The following is a 20,727-nucleotide window of genomic DNA, read 5'->3' on the forward strand; positions in this document are numbered from 1 at the left end:
AGAGGCCATGTCTCACAAAGTAAATGTTCAACATATCCTCCCGTGGAGAATGTTCGTATGTAAATGTACAGTGTAAAGATACAGCAACATGATATGTTGGTGTAATTACCAAATGCTGTGGTTTCAATAGTAAGTGGTGAAGGAGTTCATGAATAGATAAAAATAAGGTCTCAAAGCCGCTCCCAGCTCTGAAACATTACTATTCGAAGGTCAAGGCCTGGAGGGACATCTTACTTTGGCTTGGAAGAGAAAAATGGGTGGAGGGAGCTGGAGCCTGGGCTGGAAGGAAATAAAAGAAAGCACCAAGTGTTCCCAGAGAGGCCGCCAACAGAAACAGGTGACAGTGCAAAGTGGGGAGGTCAGTTTTCAAAATTCCATTCCAACAGGGGTCACAAGTGGCCACATGGACCCCGAAGATCCTTTGTTAGAAGGTCAGGAATTAGTCTGATGTCCACTGAGGGGATCTCTTGAGGTGAATTTTTAAGACCCCACAGAATCAAACAGGTGGTTGGGAACAGAGCAAATAAGGTCATTTTTGTTTTCATCCGATTATTTTGGCTTTCAGCTCGATGCTGAAATGCATGTTGACGCAGTCTGAGAGTGAATTCTTCGGAACATGACTTCCTTATCTGTTCCATCAGAACATGGTGAGGTCATGGACGGAACTTAAAAATAGCAGCCAGCCCTCCATTATTATCCAAGGCCCTGGGAAGTAAGGAGGACGGCTGAGCTGAGTCCAAACACCACCCCAACATTCTAGGTGGTTCCATCTCCTCCTTGACCAGATCTTTTTTTTATCCTCAGCCAAGGACATTTTTGCATTTATCCTCAGATAGAGTGGGAGGGAGGAAGGGAGGAAGAGAGAGAGAGAAACATCGATGCGAGAGAGACACATCGACTGGTTGCCACCCACACAAACCGGGGCCGGAGACAAACTGCAACTGAAGTATGTGCCCTTAGCAGGAACTGAACCCAGGACTCTCTGGTCCATGGACCGACGCTCTAACCACTGAGCAAACTGGCCAGGGCTCCTGACCAGATCTTTGATGAAATCAACAAGAAACTTTCCTTGAATTTTATCTCCACTTCAGCTCACACATCCTGGAGATGTTAATGAGGGTGAGAAAAGAACCAAAAGTAACCCAGGCAGGGGAGCCCCCCGTGGAAGAGTGGGGTGCTCAGAGCACGGTGAGAGCTCAGGCAAGGAGGTCGACCTGGGTCTACAGGCAGGAAGGGTCAGACAGGACGCCTGGGCTTCTATCCCTGGTCACCTGAGGGGGCCAGACCTGGCGTGGACTTGGAGACCTGTGCCTGGTGAGCTTCTGCCCTGATCTAGCTGCTGGGTCTGAATCTTAGGGCTCGGTCTCCTGTTCTGTACAATGAGACCAATACACGCTTTATATATATTTATTTATTTTTAATCCTTACACGAGCACTTTTTTTTTTTTTTTTTTGCATTTATCTTCAGATAGAGCAGGAGGGAGAAAGGGAGGAAGAGAGAGAGAGAAACATCGATGTGAGAGAGACACTGAGTGGTTGCCACCCACATGACCCCAACCAGGGCCAGAGACAAACTACAACTGAAGTACGTACCCTTAGCAGGAACCGAACCCCGGACTTTCTAATCCGCGGGCTGACACACTAACCACTGAGCCAAACTGGCCAGGGCCCAATACACATTTTAGAAGTGCTAGGGCATCTGCTTTTCTACATTTTGTAAACTCTGAGTGCCTTTGGGGAAAATTTTGGATCAGGATATTGTGGACTTTGTTACATATTCTCGATCTCCTTCACAAGGTTTCTGTGTTATGTTTTACACCAACAAATGCATGCTACAGTGGACTCTGAAAGCCACACGCAGGGAGGGGTGCCAGGGACTGGGGCAGGGCCAGCTGGCTAGGCTGCAGGACAGTGGGACGGACTGGGAGTAACCGGAACCTGGAATGAGACCCACCACAGGCTCCAGCAAAACAAGGACAGGTCTGGGTGCCGGGAAGCCCGAGACAGGAGAAATGGCAGTGGTGTTGCCTGGGGCCCCGAAAGGAGGAGCATGTTCAGTGTGAAGAGGAAGGAAGGAACTGAGAAGCTGTGGAATGCAGCCGGAGGAATCGGTCCAGGAGACCCAGACAGGCATCCGGGTGCACCAGTGCTTGTTAGAAAACAGTGCACCCTCAGCAGATAAGGCGCAACAACAGAACTCTAGAGCCTAGGAGACAGGCAGATAACATAAGCCCTCCACCGTGGGTCGGACGCAAGTCCAGCTCCTGGCATGAAGCCAGGGCAGTCCAACAAGCATGAATCAAGTGTCTCCTCTGAGCAGGTGCTGGGCCCAGACGCTGAGACTGCCCACAGGCCCACAGGCCCCTGCCCCTGAGCAAGTGTAGACCAAATCCAGGGTGGAGTGCAGGTCTGGCCTGCAGGGGTAGCCTGAGGGAGCCACCTGCAGAGTGGAAGCCTTCTGAGGCTGCATGCAAGGTGGGACCTGGTCGATTATCTTTAGTCCTGGTCCTCCAAGGGGCAGTGGCAGCGCCCATGAGGTGATGGTGTTCAAAGGACAGTGACAGAAGCCTTAACCGTGGGTCTCCTGAGTCCTGGCTGGTTGTTGTGTGTGAGTCTGCAGTACAGACTGAGCAAACCAGACACTGCGTGAGGCCCACCGGGCTGGCAAGCATCCTTTAAAAACCCTTTTAATGTGATTATATTTCCCTAAATCTCAAAATTCATATATTGAAATCTAATCCCTAATGCGACGGTATTAGGCTAAGGCGGAGCCTTGGGGAGGTGATGAGGTCATGAGGGTGGAGCGCTCACGAGGGAGGTTCGTGCCCTTATAAAAGCGAGCCCAGGGAGCTCCTGTCCTCTTTCTACCACGTGAGAGTCCGAGAGAAGGCAGCCATCTGCAGCCTGGAGGAGGCCCCGCCAGCACCTTGAGCACAGACGCCCAGGCTCCAGAACCGTGAGCGATAAATGTCTGTTGTTAATGAGCCACCCAGTCCGTGGCACCTTTTACAGCAGCCCGGACTAAAGCAGGGGCTTCACCAATGTTGAATTAGAATGTCTGCTTCTGCAACGAGAGAGAAGCAAGTTCCACTGGATCCAAACACATCTTGTAACTTAATATTTTGAAGAGATAAATCCTATTGTGTAAAAGGAGTGACAAGCAGCCAGCTGACTCGCGCGTTTGTCTCTCCTCTGTCCAGCTGTCCCTCCGCTCGGAAACCACACGTCCTCGTTTCCTGTGGACCTTTGAAGGTGTGTTTGCCTGCAAACGACCAACGTCCTTGGCTGGGCCCTGAGGACCCTGGGGGGCGGTGTCTCGGGTGCCGGCTGTCTCCGGCCTCCCTGTGGAGTCTGCCTGGGCAAAGAGCAGGAGGGCAGCTGTCTCCACAGAGTATTTCTGACCAGTCTGGGGAGCATGAGTGAAAAATGTTAAATGACGGACCACTTCCACAGAGATGTGGCCCAGCTTCTGGGAACAACTCAGGCTAAGTGACATGGTGGCTCCAGGGGGGTGACTTCTCTGAGGTGCCACCCTGTCCTGATCGGGCCTTGCCCCTCATGTCTCCCCTCCGGTGGGCTCCTGGTGGGATGTCCTGTAGGGTGTACCCCAGAGAGGACCTGCCTGCTTTACCAGTGAGAACACGGGAGCCCAGGAGGCATTCACATGGCTGTGGGGGGTGTTCCATGGGTCCCCATTATCCTAGGCTGAGGGGCAGGGGTTGGACGGGGTGGGCAGCATCTTCCAGGCCGGGCCTGTGGTCTACTAATGAGGGACTGAAAGCCCAAAATGTGAGGTTTTCTCCCAAACACTTATGTTTGTTTAAGGTTTCTGCCTTCCACTGTTAAATCAGAATGTTCTCAAGTCTGCCCGAGGAAGCCAAACCCTGCTCCGTACAGATGGTTTCAGGGACCACTAGACACGCTGCAGAGCGGGTGGTCTGATTTGATTTGTGTGCACAACCTGGAAGAACAGCCCGGCCCACGGCCCCCTGAGGAGAACACTGTGGGTGTCTCGCCCACTTTATCCACAGACACGGGACCTCCGCCTGCTGCCTCCCACCCTGCCCTCGGGCCAGAGCCTTGTCAGGGGCCATCAGCACCCAGCGGCATGAACCACAGACCACTTTCTCCAGATGTGTAAAAGAGGTCCAGTGGACTTGTGACCATCGCAGGGGAAGAGATGCAGAGCCCCCCCGCCCCCAGTCCCCTTCTCCTCTGCCCACCGTGGCCCCTCCGGAGCTCCTTGGGCCCGCCCCCCATTCCAGCCCCGGCACAGGGCACTAGAACATTCCCAGACGCGTCTGGCACGCTCTCCGCACAGCGAACCCCAGGCTCCGTCTGCCCAGGCCTCTCGTCTGAGAGCTGCGAGGATTCAGGACTTGAAGGTGAGGGGACGTGTCCCAAGTCCCAGGGGCCGGCTGACTCCTTCCCGTGCTCGCCAGCCAGTGCTGTCCGCCTGCTTCACACCACACTCCGGTGGGACCGCCAGGCTGCCCAGACCCACGGTGCCGGGGCAGGGACCTGGCCTCCGACACGCTCGGAACGTTCACAGCCACGGCACGCGGGCCGGGGTGCTTCCACGCACTCACACGGCCCGGGAGGGGTGCTCTCAGGGGCAGGGCCTGGGGCGGGGGACTTCATCAGGTGTGAGGGCCGCGGTGTCCCTGCCCACGTTCACGCGTTCAGCCTGGCAGCCCTTGTGCGGTGGGCCTGCCCGCACGTGGTTCCGTGTCTTTCTGCCAGCCCGCTCTCCTCCGTGTGGAAAGGGCTGAAGAGAAGAGTGGGTTGTGAGCAAGCACGATATCCAACAAGAGCCAGATGCCACACGGGGGACCCGGAGAAGCCCCAGACCTGCGCCGGGCCTGCCGGGGAGACCGCAGACAATGGCCCTATTCACGGGACGCGGCTCTGAAACGTGAGCAGCTGTTGTTTAAAGTGTCTCTGAAATAGACGTTAACGTGCTGACTCAGGCTCCCGCTGAATTAATTTGCAACGTCCTCTTGCCCACTCCTGGCGTAGCCTTCCTGATGCAGCGGGTCCTGAGGGCAGCAGCATCCGACCACACTCCCGGGGCCTTGGCCGGAGGCCGAGGGTCCTGTGGGTCAGCTGGGCGGAGGTCAGCCGTGGCTCCGAGCCCGCGGCGGCTCCGGGCGGGCGAACCGTCTTAGACAGGGCCTGGCTGTTATTATAATCAAACGCTTTCACCACATCTTGAAGCTCTACCCACTACCCTAACCATCCCCTTCCTCGGGTGGTGGTTTCCGGCCGCCGAAGGCCTAGAACAAGAGCTCCCTCTCAGCGCCCTGCAAGCCAAGAGAAACATGCCTTTTCAAACGCGGCCCTCTAGTGCAGAGAGGTCTGTTGACGGGAGCTGAAATAATGATGTGCCAGGAGAGATTACTTCTGCAAATTCTTGGAACACGCTCTTTTCTCCGGGCCTGAGCCGGTTCGTGCCCTCCAAGGCTTCTGCTGCCCGACACCTCGCCGGCCCAGCCTGTGTCATCGGGCAGCTTACTCAGGCCCGTTACACAGACCCTAGTTTTAAGTAGACACGTGGAAAAATGTTGTTAGGCGTCCCTGGGAAGTAAGTGACAAAAGGTAGACGGAAGTGCGTGCAGATGAGAAGACAGGGTTAACTGGGTTCCGTGAGAAACGGCTCTGCCCACCGTGTGGCAAGCAGAGACGAGAAGGCCGCTGGCTGGGGTCCGCTGGGGCCTGCAGGAGCAATTTCTCTCTTGCCTCCGTGGGGATTTCACGTGTTTCTGGAACTCTCCTGTAAGACATTGTCTCTGCTCCCCTAAAGCAGGATATGCAGGTAGAGATCTACTTCAACTTGAAGTCGATTCTGATGAAAATTCACTTCCCCAATAAACAGCCCTCCAAACTTTCTCGTCTCTGCGCAGAGGAGCCCCGGACTTCTGAACATCGCATAGCCACGGAAGTGGGGATCCCGTCCTTTTACTTCTTCCACATTCACTCGTTACCCGATCAGCTAGTTCTGCCTCGGGGCGTCTTCAAGTCCCTCTCTAACCCTCCCACCCACACCCGGTGGTGAATGGTTTGAGCACACCTCCCCTGTCTTGTGACTGCTTCTTGGACTTTGCTTGTGTTATGTCCCTCATATCATCACTCTTTATAGATTTTTTTCTTCAGACATGGCTCAGAAGTCATGTCTTACTAAAAATCTTTCCACTCATCCTTCAGGGTTTAGTTCCAGACCCACCTTCTCATGGAAATGTTCAAGACCATGGCAACTGTCCCCTAACTGCAGACACTCGTCTCTATGCCATTCATTTTATCGGGACCCACGAGGTTCTTCTAACAGGCAGCAGTACCCGCTCCATGACCGCGACACCGTGCATTCGTGTTAAAGATAATTCCTACACCCACATGGGCCATCAGACATCCCTGACCTACCGGCGGCAAGCTACCAATAGGATTGGCTTTGGCCAATGAAATGTGAGTAGATGTGACTTGTGACACCTCTAAGCAGAAGTTTTAAGCATTATCACATCGTTTGGCCATTTTCCCTTTGCTGTGTAAGCAGCACGGCTCATTGAGAAGCAGCCTTTTCAGCCTCAGTCTCAAAATGAAGAGGAGATGGGGCAGACTTAACCCTTAAAGTCTATATACACGAGTGAGAAATACACCTTAGTTGTTGTAAGCCTCTGATATAGCTTGTGACTGCGACACGAGTTAGCCTGATCTTACTGATAATAGGTAGTTTTTATCTTGGCTTTACACGAAGTTTCTCCTTCTGGCCTCAGAAGCCACGAGGTTAACTCTATTTTCTCCATTCTAGTGATTAATAATATTAAAACTCAACAGTACTTGTTTCAATTCTGAGAGCCAGAAAGGAACGGAATAGATGAAATTAGGTCTTCTGCGGCAAACCCGTAGCTTTTTTCCACTACACCAAGTGCTACGGGTCGAACTGTGCTCCCTGAAAAGATCTGTTGATGTTCTATCCCTCAGTGTCTGAGTGTGACCTGCTTTAGGAACAAGGTCTTTACAGACGTCATCAAGTTCAGATGGGGTCATTAGGATGGGACACCCTGATTTCAGGTTCGTGGCCTCCAGTACTGCAGAGGAGTCATTTCTGTTGTGTCAAGTCACCCAGTCGGTGGTATTTGTTACAGCCTAGGAAACCAACACACCAGGACTACCTCGATTTCCGGGCAGAGACCACCAGGAAGCCTCAGTGAACAGGTTTGGGGATGGAAGTGGTCTGTCCAGAAAAACCTTCCTTCTTCTATTAGCAGTCCGCTCACCATCCTGCCTCTCCGTTTCCAAGAGCCGTCAGGACAAAGCACCGCAGCCCAGCCGCTCACACAACAGAAGTCGGCTTTCCAGTCTGGAGGCTGCAAGTCAAAACCACGGTGTCATCAGGGTTGGTCTTTTCTAAAGCTTCTCTCCTTGGCGTGTCGATGGTCATCTTCTCCCTGTGTCTTCTCATGACCTCCCCTCCACGCCCAGCTGTGCCCTGACCTGCCCTTCTTCCAAGGACATCGGTCAAGTGGCGCCCACTCTACTGACCCCATTTCAACCTCATTAGCTTTTGAAGGACCCTGTCTCTAATACAGTCTCATTCTAAGGCGTCGGGACTAGGACTTCCACTTATGATCGTGCAGGGGGGCACGACTCAGCCCATAACACCACGTTTCCAAATAGCTAAGCAACCTCTCCGTGCCTGGGTTAACAGCCTGGCCACTTGAGCAGTCTGAACACACAAGGGTGGTGCTGCCAGCGCGTCACGTCGCCCGGCCCATCCCTGGCCCGACAGCCGGGACCACACACCACTTGGCCTTCGGCGTCTTCTCGCAGTTGTTTATGCGATTCTGAACCATTTGCCCCGCTCACGCTTTGCTGCGCCCTCGGCTTGCATGCTCAGCGGTCTTGGCGGAGTCTAGCGCTCTCTCGGGCTGTGCGGACAGCGTCCTGGTTCAATTCCCAGCGCCCCAGGTTCTCGACCCCTTAGTTGGCACAACCCTGTCCTCACGGTGACTCTCCTGCTGCTTCCGCTGTTAAGGTCAACACTTGAAACAAAACTGATAGACAGGCTCTGAGATATATAAGATTACTAGACATAAAAGGTTCACCTCAATGAATGTTAATTGCGTAAGTAAAACAAAGCACAATTGTAGGGTTATTTTCTCCTTTTTAGTTTAGGAGTATCTGAAAAACAAAATAATGACGACATTTTCCGGAACTCTGAATGTTTTTTTATAATGCTTCTTCAGTGTAATAGATTCTATTGGAAGGGGACAGAATAATCAAAGTGATGCTATGATGGAAAACAAGGCGTGAGAAAGACCGCGGTGGAGAGGTGCGGGCCCCTCTCCTTTGGCGGGCGGGGAAGGCGCACCCACCACGGTGGCTGCAGGGACGGGATAGGAGAAAACCAGTGGCGCAGACCTCGAGTCTTCCCAGGGAAAACTGTTCCAGCCAGAAGGAAGAGCAAATCCAATGTCCTGAGGGGCCACGTGCCTGGGACAGGCGGGGAAATGAGGAATGGGGTCCGGAACGAGGTTGGAAAGAGAGAGCTGAGCACGTGGGGCCACTTCGGTAAGGACTTGAGGTCCTCGGAGTGAAAGCAGAATCTGCCGGAGGGTCTGGCCAGAGGAGCGACAGGGGGACTGTGTATTAAAAGGAGTTCTCTGAGAAGTATAAACTCAAAATGGGTAAAAGTCTTAAATGTGACCTGTGAATCTATAAAAATCCTAGAAGAAAATGTAGGCAACAAAATTTTAGACATCATACGCAGCAGAATTTTCACTGATACATCGCCTAAGGCAACAGACACAAAGGAAAAAATGAACACATGGGACTCCATCAAACTCAAAAGCTCTACACAGCAAAAGAAACAACCATCAATACATAAAGGGAACCCACTGTATGGGAGAACATCACTGACAATGATACATCAGATAAGGGGTTAATTTCCAAAGTATATAGAGTGCTCATACAACTCAACAAAAGGAAGACAAAGAACACAATTAAAAAATGGGCAGAGGAGCTAAACAGACACCTCTCCAAAAAGGACATACAAATGGCCAAGAGACATATGAAGAAATGCTCAGTGTCACTAATCAGAGAGATACAAATGAAAACAACTATGAGGTATCACCTCACACCTGCCAGAATGGCCGCCATCAACAAATCATCAAACGTGCTGGCGAGGGTGTAGAGAAAGGGGGACTCTAGTGCACTGCTGGTGGGCATGCAGACTGGTGCAGCCACTATGGAAAACACTATGGTGTTTCCTCAAAAAATTAAAAATTGAGTTGCCATTTGACCCAGTGATCCCACTTCTAGGAACATATCCTAAGAAGCTTGAAACACCAATCAGAAATAATATATGTACCCCTATGTTCATTGCAGCACTATTTACAATAGCTAAGATCTGGAAACAGCCCAAGTGTCCATCAATAGATGAGTGGATAAAAAAGCTGTGGTACATGTACCCAATGGAACACTAGGCAGCTGTAAGAAAGAAAGATCTCTTATCCTTTGAGACAACATGGAGGGACCTGGAGAGTATTATGTAAGCGAAATAAGCCAAGCAGAGAAAGACAAATACTACATGACCTTATATTATTTGTGGAATATAATGAACAAGGTGGGCTGATGAACGAAATAGACCCAGAGGCATAGAAAGGAGTATGGTTCAGACTGACAGAGCTCAGAGGAGAGGGGTGGGATGGATGAGATCAACCACAGAACTTAATGCACGTGTGCGTAACCAGTGCTAGGGGGGTGGGAGAGCAGGATGGGGGGAGTGTGTCTGGGGGGGGGGGGAGAAACATCTGTAACCAAAATAAATGAATAAAAATTGGAAAAATAAAATAAAAGGAGTTCTCTGGAAGAGACGGCAGAGCAGGGATGGTGGAGGGAGCTCTTGGAAGCCCCAGGCAGGAGAGGTGCTGGCTCTGGTCCGGGTGCAGAGGACAAGGGTGAGAGAAGTATTCCTTTGTCTTGGAAGACAAGGCTCGGTGCTAGAGAGAGAGGGAGGAGATGCAGAGGGCAGCCCCACTGCAAGGTACTGAAATGTGAGGAAGCGAACCGGCCGGGGTGGAGGTCCCCGTGCAAAGGCTGATCTTGGGCCAAGGACAGGAGAGGTAGCCCTGGAGGCCATGTCCATGCTGCAAGTGTGCGTAGCGGTCCGCCAGCAGCCCCCTGGTGAAATCCAAATTCTCCAGAAGGCTGAGGACGTGGGCTTTTTTCAAAACATGATTTCTCAGTACTTTTTGCATTTATTTCCTTTGGTCCAAGTGACAGCCAGTTTTAACTTAAATCGGCTATTTTCTTAAAGATGGGGAAAAGCATGCCTTACCCTGCAATCTTGACTCCAGAATGTTGGTCCTTGATATCGGGGAAGAACTGGCTCCACATGTACCTTCTAGGAGTGCCGTAGGAAACATGTTGGCACAAGCATTCATTCTTAGCAGTTGATATTCTTGGTTTTGCTTTGATTCCAGTAAAAGATTCATAAAGCACCTTTATTCAGGCTCTTGCTGCCTCCTGGCCTGGTCTTGGGGAAACCTCTGTCTCCCTGGATCTGAGGTCTCAACATCCTGGACACTCCAGGACTTGGGTCAGGGCCCTGCTGTGTGAGAACTGGGCCTATGATGTCCACCCTCCAATCTTAGCCTGTTACCCCCATTCTCCGGTGTCTGGAGTGAAGCATCCAACTTTCCTGCACTTCATTTACTGGTTTCTAAATGTTCAAATGATAATAGCACACCGCATAGCAAAATCATGTCAACAGGTTTCCATCTGCTGGAGATTATGTTCAGTGAAGGTTAGACTGGCTTCCCTGCTATTCAGGACATGTCTGGGTCACTTTTCCCAGATGCTAATCAGCCTACCTATCAATAGATAAATGGGTAAAGAAGATGTGATACACACAGAGAGAGAGAGAGAAAGAGAGAGAGAGAGAGAGAGAGAGAGATATTACTTGGCTATAAAAAAGAATGAAATCTTGTCATCTCTGACAACATGGATGGACCTAGAGGGTATGTGCTAAGTGACATAAGTCAGACAGAGAAAGACCATATGATTTCGCTTACATGTGAACTCTAAAACACAGAAGCAAAAATGAACCAACAAGCCCTGGCCGGTTTGGCTCAGCAGTTAGAGCATCGGCCTGCGGTCCTGAGAGACCCGGGTTCGGTTCCCGCTAGGGGCGCGTACCTCGGTTGCAGTTTGTCCCCGGCCCTGGTTGGTTGTGCGGGTGGCAGCCACTCGATGTGTCCCTTCACGTCGATGTTTCTCTCTCTCTCTCTGTTCCTCTCTCTCCCTCCCACTCTACCTGAACAAAAAATGGAAAAATGTCCTCGGGTGAGGATAAAAAAAAAAAAAAAAAAAAATGAACCAACAAGACAAAACAAACAGAATCAGACTCATATACAGAGAACAAGCTGATGATTGCCAGAGAGGAGGGGCTGGGGGATGGGCGAAAAAGGTGAAGCAGAATAGGAGATACAAACTTCTAGTTAAAAAGTAATAAGCCACAGTGTGTGGTGTACAGCACAGGGAACATAGTTAATAATATCATAATAACTTTGCATGGTGATAGATCGTTAATAAACTTATCACGGTGATCTCATCATAAGGTATATACGCGTAGAATCACTATGTTGCACACCTGAAACAATATAATACTATGTGTCAACTACACTTTAATTTTCAAAAGAAGTGTTTGAGAATTACCAACAAGTGTTGCCATTGACCTTGGCAAAACCATGTTGTCACGCTGCTTGAAAACATACTCAGCATTTTCTCTTACCCATAATCTGGATTGAACAAAAACCACTGTTTTTCTTCCATGGATTTTATGTGAAACTTTACTTAAATCAAGTGTGGATTTAACTCAAGGAGAGAATAACTTCGCAAAAAGATCCGCCGCAAGACTGAAGCAGAAAGCCTCCCACTAGCAGTCACTCTGCGGCTGCATCTAACTGATGCAGGGGAGCCGCACAGGCTCTTCCGCAGGAGCTTATGCGGGAAGTGAGCTGTAACCACACACACAGTGCTTGTGGCTGTTGGTTCCAGCTCAGAGCCCACCTCCTTCGAAATGCTTTCACTGGTGTACAGCTCAGGGCTCCACTGGAAGAACACTCTCCTCTCCTCCAGTCTGCTGTACGTATTAGCAAAACTGCCCATTGGTTTTTGTGTATTAGTTTGCTCGAGTTGCCTCAGACGGGGGGGCCCAATAACAGTTCTGGAGGCTGAAGTCCAAGGTCAAAGTGTTGGCAGGTCTGGTTTCTGGTGAGACCTCTCTCCTCGGCTTACAGGAGGCTGGCTCTCACTGTGCCCTCACGTGGCCTTTTCTCTCCTCTTCTGGAAAGGACGTCAGTCATGCCCTGGCCAGTTTGGCTCAGTGGCTGGAGCATCGGCCTGAGGACCTAAGAGTCGGGGGGTTTGATTCCAGTCAAGGGCATGTACTTTGGTTGCAGTTTGGTCCCCGGCCCTGGTCAGGGCCATGTGGGAGGCAACTAATCAATGTGTCTCTCCCACATTGATGTTTCTCTCTCTCTCTCTCTCCCCCCCCACGCCTCCCCCCACTCTATGTGAAGATGGATAGAAAATATTCTCGGGTGAGGATTAAAAAACAAAAAAAGGACATCAGTCATATTGGATTAGGGCTCCACTCTAAGGACCTCAGTTTTAACTTAATCACCTCTTTTTTGAGCTATCACTATGCCTTTATCGGAGTGGCTAAAATATACAACGACAAGCCAGCCAAACGCGGGTGAAGCACCGGAAGGACCGAAGCCCTCCCACACAGACGCAATCATGTGAGAACACAGCTCGACAGTTTCTTAACATTGAACACGCACCCATCATATGATCCAGCCATTGCATTCCTACATATTTAGCTATGACGAGCATAAAGCCATTCAAAGACTTATACATGAATGTTAATAGTAGCTTCTTTTGCATTGATCAACATCTGCAAATAACCCAAATGCCCCAAACAAGTGATAGGTTGAACACATTCTGGTGTGTACATACAATGGAAGACTACTCCACCATGAAAAGGAATATGATGAGGTCCTGTAAAGGCCTCATCTTTAAATCTGGTCACACTCTGAGGCTTTGGGGGTTGGGACTTCAACACATCCATTTTGGAGGGGCACGGTCAGTCCTTGTCATTCGTTTTGGAATGTTAGTAGGTACTTGATGTGTCTCCCACCTTCAACTTGAATGCCGGACTGGCCCTGGTGAAAGTCCCTGTTCTAAGACCCTTTGTCCCCAGGCATGAATTGTCTGATGGGTTTTTCCTGATCACCATTGGAAGTTGTGTTTACATGTGCCCTGATGCAAATATAATTTGAAGGAGAAGATAAAATCAGCCACAGTGGCGTCCTGTCAATGACTGGGCTAGATGGCGCCAGAGGTTCCTGCCAAATCCCGTGGCTGCTCCTCTCCCCCCACAATCCCCGGGGCTTCTCGTGAGATTCTGCGCCCTAGGAGTTCAGACAGGTGCTACTTCTCACAGGCAGGCCTCCCAAGAGCTGCCAGTCCTAACCTTCACTTTAGTTAAAATACAACCGCAGAGTAGCTGCTACTGGGATGCTCTCTGTTTCAGTCCTACTGTATTGCTTATTTTCATGTTTGCATCTGGCCGCCTCTCAGAGGCTGGCCTGATTCAGACCTGGAAGCTGGGAAACTGAGGCAGCGCAGCGCCTCACCCCACGTCTTCCCACACCATCCAGACCCTGGGAGGACTCATTTGAGGTCTTCCAGCTCCGAGGCCCAGGTTCTTTCCAGTGAGCCACCCTTCCCGATCACGCAAAGAACACCAGGGCTTTGTCTTAAGCAACGCAGCGCGTAGTGACGCGAGGTCAGAATTCTGGGGGACCCTAAGCATGCCTGGCTGCTAGGCCAGAAGGACCCAGCATGCTTCTTTTGTTGCTTCATAAAATGCTCAGACCATATGTTTAAGTGTAATTCCCAATGGTTAGATTCTTCCTTATATTAAAAAATGAAAGCGGGATTTTTCAACATCAGGTAGAAAAATAAGCACGGATATTGGGGGAAATTGTCTAAACTTAGCCCTGAGTCGGTTCCGGGCAGTGGAGGCGATGCCAGCTTCACGGCCTGGCACCTCCCGGTCCTCACTTCTCGGCAGGGGTACGACAATCACACCAAGGCACCCGCAGGTGAACACGAGCCGTGCCAGACACATCTGTGCTAACGTCGCTTCTGTACGAGGGAACGGCCGCCTCAAATAGCGAGCTGCCTTTCACATCGGCTCGTACGTTTTACCACCTGAACATACAGGCATACCCCGCGGCTTCCTCGGGCGAACTCGGTGTGAAAGGGCAGGTGTGATCTCTGCCACGCCCGCATGGGAGCTGCATGGTCACCGAGCACAGGACACGTGAAAGGGGCCCTTCCGGGGCGGAAGGCGTGTCTCTGCTGGACGGAGGCTCCGTGCACGCGACTCCTGGTGCCAGTGGCAGGAATGGGGGTCTGGCGAACAGAAGACCGTGTCACGGGCCTGGCTCCTCTGTGGGGAGTGTAATGGCCCCTTTCACTCGCAGGCGTCTGGCTTTCTGAAATGGATTCTGTCCGTTTCCCACCGAGACCGGGAGGCCCGCACGTGGCCGTGTGCATCGGGGCTCCCAGCGAGGCTGAGAGCCCACGGGAGTGGCGTGGTCTGCGTGTGTGAAAGGCCCGGGCCAGCTGGACACACAATGACAGCTGTGTGTGACCCAGCAGCCTGCAAACTGCTTCTCTGCGGGGGGAACGTGCCAGGGAGGACCGGAGGACCTCTGTGCATCTTCTCTGCCACAGAGACACTGCTGTTTGTCTGTGGGGGAAACGCTTTAAAATCAACACGTTGTTCGCTCCGGCACAGACTGGGTTTCTCTCCTCTCCACGCCTTCCTTGCTGGTTCTCCGGAGTAGCCCTCCCCTTTAATTTTACGTTTCCACGTGCACATGCCGATAGAACCCACACGGAGTCAGAGATAGCAATTGTCTTTCCAGACTCCTGTGGCTTTGCTGCTCCGTGGAGATCCATAACGGCCCGGGAGCCTCGCCCCTTCCCGCTCACATAATTTATGGAGCTCTCCCTGCGCCCGGAGCACGTAGCGAAGCTCAGCGCGAGCAGCAGCAACGCCGCATTCTTCAGCCTCCCTGGACGGCTCGCGAATTCCTTCCGAGAGGCCGTGCAGGCCCCCACAAAGGTTACTGAACACCGGCGGGGAGCCAGGAACCCAGCTGTGTGAGCTGAGGATCCCGCCCGTGGACTCACACTGGCTATTCCAGGGCAAGGCCATCTGCAGGCAAACCCAGCCTTCTCAAGCCCAGGCACCATCTGGGTCAGCTGGCACTTTTGTTCTGTTTTGCTCCTTTAAACAGATGCTACATGTTAAAGACGGGAATCTGAAGCACACAACCGTGTATTTCCTTCTCCATGTGCTCTATCTGGCCCCAAAAGGCCAAAGATGGGCCAAGAGGCATTGCTAAGTAATACTTCAAGATCTGGCTGAAAAAGTCCCTCCGAGTGGTCCAGGAATGCACTTAGATAAGACCGGTGGACTGGCATAGCCCGGCACATTGGTAAACAAGCCAGGAAGCCTCCAGGATGACAGAGGACGGCCGAACAAGGGGACCGCAGGGCTTTGGCGCAGACGTGAAGATCAGTTGACGTTTTAAACTTGAACTTGGAGAATATGGGGTTTGCTAGGATTTTGATTTATAATACAAAGAGCCCCCTTTTAAATCATCTATTCCTGTAGCTCTCTCTTCTCCACACTGAAAATCCAAAGCAGATTCTTGGGATAATTTTTAGAGAACAATGCTATGATGAAAAAACAATCTTGGCCTAGAACACAAACTTCCTGTCTGTCTCTGGTGTCCCAAAAAACTAAGGAAACCTGAACAATTAAAGTAAGACTCCAATGCCAGGCGCTAACTGCTCCCGGTGGGACTCCAGCACCCCTCCTCCCCACCCAGGAGAGAACAAGGTACTCACCGGTCATGAGGGTGTAGTAATTGGGGTAAGACAGACTGGGGAAGTCTGGGGTCAAGTAATCCACTTTCACTCCCCTGCTCACAATCTCTTTGAAACCAGGCAAGGATTCCAGGGCCTCATCACTGATGTAGTCTGAGCGAAAACCATCCAGCAGAAACACCAGGAGCTTCCGGTGGGCAGAGGCTGGCTGGGCCAGGCCGAGGGCAAGGACCAGCAGGAGGGCCCCAAGCTTCACTGCCATGCTGCCAGGAGCCTACCCGAGCTGGCTGGCACAGCCGTCCCCTTGCAAAGACTGAGGATGGAGAATCTGTAGCTATTCTCTCTTCTAGGGGCTGGACCTTGACTGCTGGCCTTCCTGAGCCAAGTTCACTTTCAGAATTTAAAGGTACAGCACCCATTTTTAAAAACATCCATGCTCACCCTCTACTAGAAAATCAGGAGATGCTGGGTCCCCAGACAACCCGGAAGTAACACCAGGGGAGAAAGTGCAACCTTATTATTTTGGGTGAATGTTCCAGAAATACAGGCACCCACAGAGAGGTGGCATTTTCGAAGATGACAGAGGTCAACATTCACTGCCGTTGGGCTCACCAAAGGCAGGAGCCAAGGAGAAGGGCAATCTTTTAATTTGCTCTCATCCCACGCCTTTGCTCAATTTAAACTCTCTTGCTGACTGTGTCACTTACAATTTAGGGAAGCAAACCTCTTAACTCAGTGCATCAACAACAGGCCGTAAAACCCGGTGGGGACGCTTGTGAACTTTTTGGCGGTGTCTCCATGACCACAGCATCCACAGACCAATTGTTTGGCTAGGTCTCAGCCACTTCTTTCTCATGTGCAGCTACAAACAGCTATGGCCTTATTGTTGAAGTTGCTGGTGTCTAAACCCTCTGCAGGAGGGGGTGGTTCTCAGCAGAACTAGAGAGACAGAAAGTTCCAGAGGGGACAATGGGGCCGTTACAGGTGATTGTTCTGAGGCAGCACTGGCCCAGGAGAGCCAGTGAGGTAGAAAGCTGGAGGGTGAGAGTCTGCAAGGGAAAAGCAGAGCTGGAGACAATGCAGGCTTGGCCGCCGGAAGGGCTGGCAGGGAGGGGAGCAGAGGCCCGCGGAATACAGCGCGGCCCAGGCGGGTGAGGAGACCGAGCACTGCGTCCAGATGCTCAGGGTTCCCGAGGGTGCGCTTTCATTTGGCAGAAAATTAAAAAGGCTTATAAAGTGTGCATGGCCCACAGCGAGTGCTTAGTAAATGTTAGCTCTTATTGGCATCATGACGTTGCTTGCATCCTGGCGAAACCCGCAAGACTCAGGGCAGAGCTTCAGAGGGACTGAAGGCAGTCGGACACCTGCCACCCTGACCCCCATCATCGAAAAGCCTCTCTGCCCTCTGCCCTCTGCCTGCGCTGCTTCTCCTGGTCTACTGTATCTAGAGTGAAGCCCTTAGATCAGACCTCGGAGACCACGGGTCCTTTCTAAATTGTGCTACAAACAAGAAAACACACTGGCCTAATTCTATCCCATCTCAGCTGACAGAGACAGGGAGCAGACTTCCTTTTTCCATCCAAAATAATGCTTTTTACAATTAAAACATTAAAAGGGGAGGCTTATTCTTAATGTGCGTTAGTTTGGAACACAGTGTTATTTATATGTTTTTTGAGCTGAGGGGTATTGTTATTCTAAACAGAAAAAATCAAAGGGGTGGAAGAGGAGGGGGAGGAGGGGCGGGAGGGAGGCAGAGGAGCTGACGGGATGTCTGTCTGTCAGTCACACACACACAGGAATGTCCTCCTGTAGTGAGTGAGGGTCCAAGGAGGCAGCAGGCAAAGCTAGATACGTTCAGTCGGGTCCTGAGGGTCCTGACTCTGGGCTGTGGAGATAGTGCAAGTCCATGTGATCGCCTTGGGGTGGCCCCTGGGCTTGGCTGGGAAGGACTCCAACTCTTAAAGATGAACAGAAAAGGGGCATCCACTTTCCTCTGCTGCTAGCTGGGGGTGCAACCCAGAATACAGCTCCCTGAGTCCCTTGAGGAGGGCAGCCTTACGTAACTCACTCTGATCAGCGTGTCCACGGATCTTGAGGTTCCCAGGACTCCACAGGGAATCCTGGGGTGTGTCTGGGTGGAGGCATCGCTGATTGCCCTATCTTGTTTTATGATGGTTATATCACTTTATGATAATGTTTAGATAGTTTCTCTGAAGTTTTGGGTCAGAATTATTGTAAATCTTTATCATGCATGGGAACATATGATGAAAGAAACGTGTGCTATGGAATTCAAATCAAGGCAATCCCGGCATTGCCCAGGCAGACTCCTGGTCTTATACATTGTGACCTAGAGAAGGTTGGAAATAGAAGCAGCACTAGGAAAGGCACTAGATCAGAAAATGAGGTTAATGTTAAGTGACCAAAGTCTCGTGGCCCACGACCTTGTTTGTCGTATCCGGATGGCCTCAGCTGGAGACGGTCATCAGCACCTCGTGTGTAAAGTGCTTCCTGCCGCTTGTTTTCCAAGGGCTGGCAATGCTGTGGGTCATTGCCCATGGGGGTGTAACCCAGACACACAGAGAAAAGAGACATTTCCTTTAGAACTTGGAGCCACCTTTGCTCTGAAAGCGGCTCGGGGTCCTGGTGAGGACACGCGTGAGCTCACGGGAGAGTGCTGCCCAGGCCCGTCGGCACCGGGTGCCCGGCTCCCTGGACAGGCGGGTGAGCGGGAAGGACAGAGCCCTGGGGACGGAGGACAGGACCCCGAGCCCGGCGTTCTGGCCTCACGCAACTATGTGATTCCGAGGGATTGCCTTCAGCTTTCGCCTCTGAAAGTCACTCAGCTTCCAGGTCCTTTCAGCTCTAGAATCAGTGAGACTCGGAAGTTGTGACCCAAGTCGGCCACGCTGGCCAACATCAACCCTCACTGGCCTGTTAGTCCTTCGCAGTTTCATCAACCCATGCTGACGAGCATGGTTCTTCTCTGCCCATGCCAACGCCTCCCTGTGCTAGACATCGGAAGTCCTACTTTCTCAAACGTCTTGTCCCAGCCCCAGACCAGGACAAGGTCCCATCAGCCCCCATCCTGGTAAGGCATTGGGATTAGAATCGTAATACTTTTTAAACAACGGAAACCCTACAGAATAGGTTCTAGGTCCAGGAAAATATTCTTCTAAAAGTAAGATGAAATAAAGACATTTTCAGAAAACTGAAAGCTGAGAGAATTAGTAACCAATAGACTTGTAATACAATAAGTACTAAAGAATGTCCATCAGGTTAAAGGGAAATAATACAAGATAAAAAACTAAGATCTACAGGAAGAGAAAAAGTGAGTTATCAGAAATAGTGAGTATGTGGATAAATATAAAAGACTATATATTTTTCTTTTCTTAATGTACTTTAAAAATAACCATTAAAAGTAAAAATAATAGCACTATGATGGCATTTATAGTGTACAACTTATGAAGAACTAAAAGATAAAAAAACAGTAGCTTAAAATACAGAGATAGGATGTTTAGATGGAATTCAACTGTCGTGACCTTTTCATTTACAAAGTGGGAAAAGTAAGATATAGAGAATAAAATGTAAAGTGATCAAATATTAATTGTAAGTAGATTATAATAAAAATGCATACGTTAATGCCAAGAGCAACCACTAAAAATTAATACAAAGAGGCATAGCTAGCCCTGGCTAGTTTGGCTCAGCAGTTGGAGCGTTGGCCTGCGGACCAAAGAGTCCCGGGTTCGGTTCCTGCTAGGGGCACATACAAAAAAAAAAAAAAAAGAGGCATAGCTAGAAGCCAATAGAGAAGGAAATTTCATCAATCTAATAGAGCCCATAAGTGACAAACCCACAGATAACATCATACTCAGCGGTGAAGGGTTAAAATCTTTCCCCCTAAGGTCATGAAAAGACACTTCCTCTCCCTACTCTTACTCAGTGTAGTGCTGTAGTGCTGTAGCTCTTATCAGAGCAATTAGTCAAGAGAGAAGAAAGGCATCTAAATCAGAAAGGAAAAGTTCAATTTCCTGTTTGTAGATGATATGATTCTATATATAGAAAATTCCAAAGATTCAAAAACAAGTTTTAAAAAGTTATTAGAATAACAAATAAATTCAGTCAAGTTACAGTATAAAAAATTAACATAAAAAATAACAATGCATTTATATACACTAACAATGAATTTTCTAAAAAAGAAATAAAACACTATCCTTTACAATACCATAAAAAATATAAGATACTTAGGAATAATTTAACTAAAGAGGTGAAAGAGCTATAGACTGAAAAGCATAAGACATTGATGAAAGAAATTGAAGAAGACACAAATACATGGAAAGATATTCAATCCTCATCGATTAGAAGAATTAATATTGTTAAAAGGTCCATACTACCCAAAAGCCGTCTGTAGATTCAATGCAATGCTTATCAAAATTCCAGTGACATTTTTCACAGAAATAAAATAAATCCTGAAATGCATATGGAACTATAAAAGACCCTGAATAGCCAAAGCAGTCCTGAGAAAGAACGAAGCTGGGGGCATCATACTTCCTGATTTCAAATTTTATGTCAGAGCTACAGTAATCTAAACAATATGGTATTAGCATGAAGCAAACACGTAGACCAATGGACTGAGTTAGGAGCCCAGAAACAAACCCACACGTATACAGTCAACTATTATTTAACAAAGGAGCAAAGAATACTCAATGGGGAAAGTATAATCTAATTAGCAGTATTGGAAAACTGGATAACCACATGCAG

The 20,727-nt window shown here is 50.0% G+C and overlaps 1 protein-coding gene across 3 annotated transcripts in view; it reads right to left on the reverse strand.

The window, feature by feature from the left end:
- Nucleotides 1–16,316, reverse strand: part of ENPP6 (ectonucleotide pyrophosphatase/phosphodiesterase 6) — a 93,530-nt gene extending 77,214 nt beyond the window's left edge. For 2 of the 3 annotated variants that reach the window (XM_036250072.1, XM_036250071.1), the window contains exon 1: nt 15,991–16,316. In XM_036250072.1, the coding sequence (XP_036105965.1) occupies nt 15,991–16,231 (241 nt within the window). In that variant the 5' untranslated portion in view covers nt 16,232–16,316. The remainder of the gene's footprint in view (nt 1–15,990) is intronic. The other variant, XM_036250073.1, reaches the window with a different exon arrangement.
- Nucleotides 16,317–20,727: the final 4,411 nt, after the last annotated feature.

This window comes from Molossus molossus, unplaced genomic scaffold (assembly GCF_014108415.1).
Source record: "Molossus molossus isolate mMolMol1 unplaced genomic scaffold, mMolMol1.p scaffold_m16_p_9, whole genome shotgun sequence".
Classification (NCBI taxonomy): domain Eukaryota; kingdom Metazoa; phylum Chordata; class Mammalia; order Chiroptera; family Molossidae; genus Molossus; species Molossus molossus.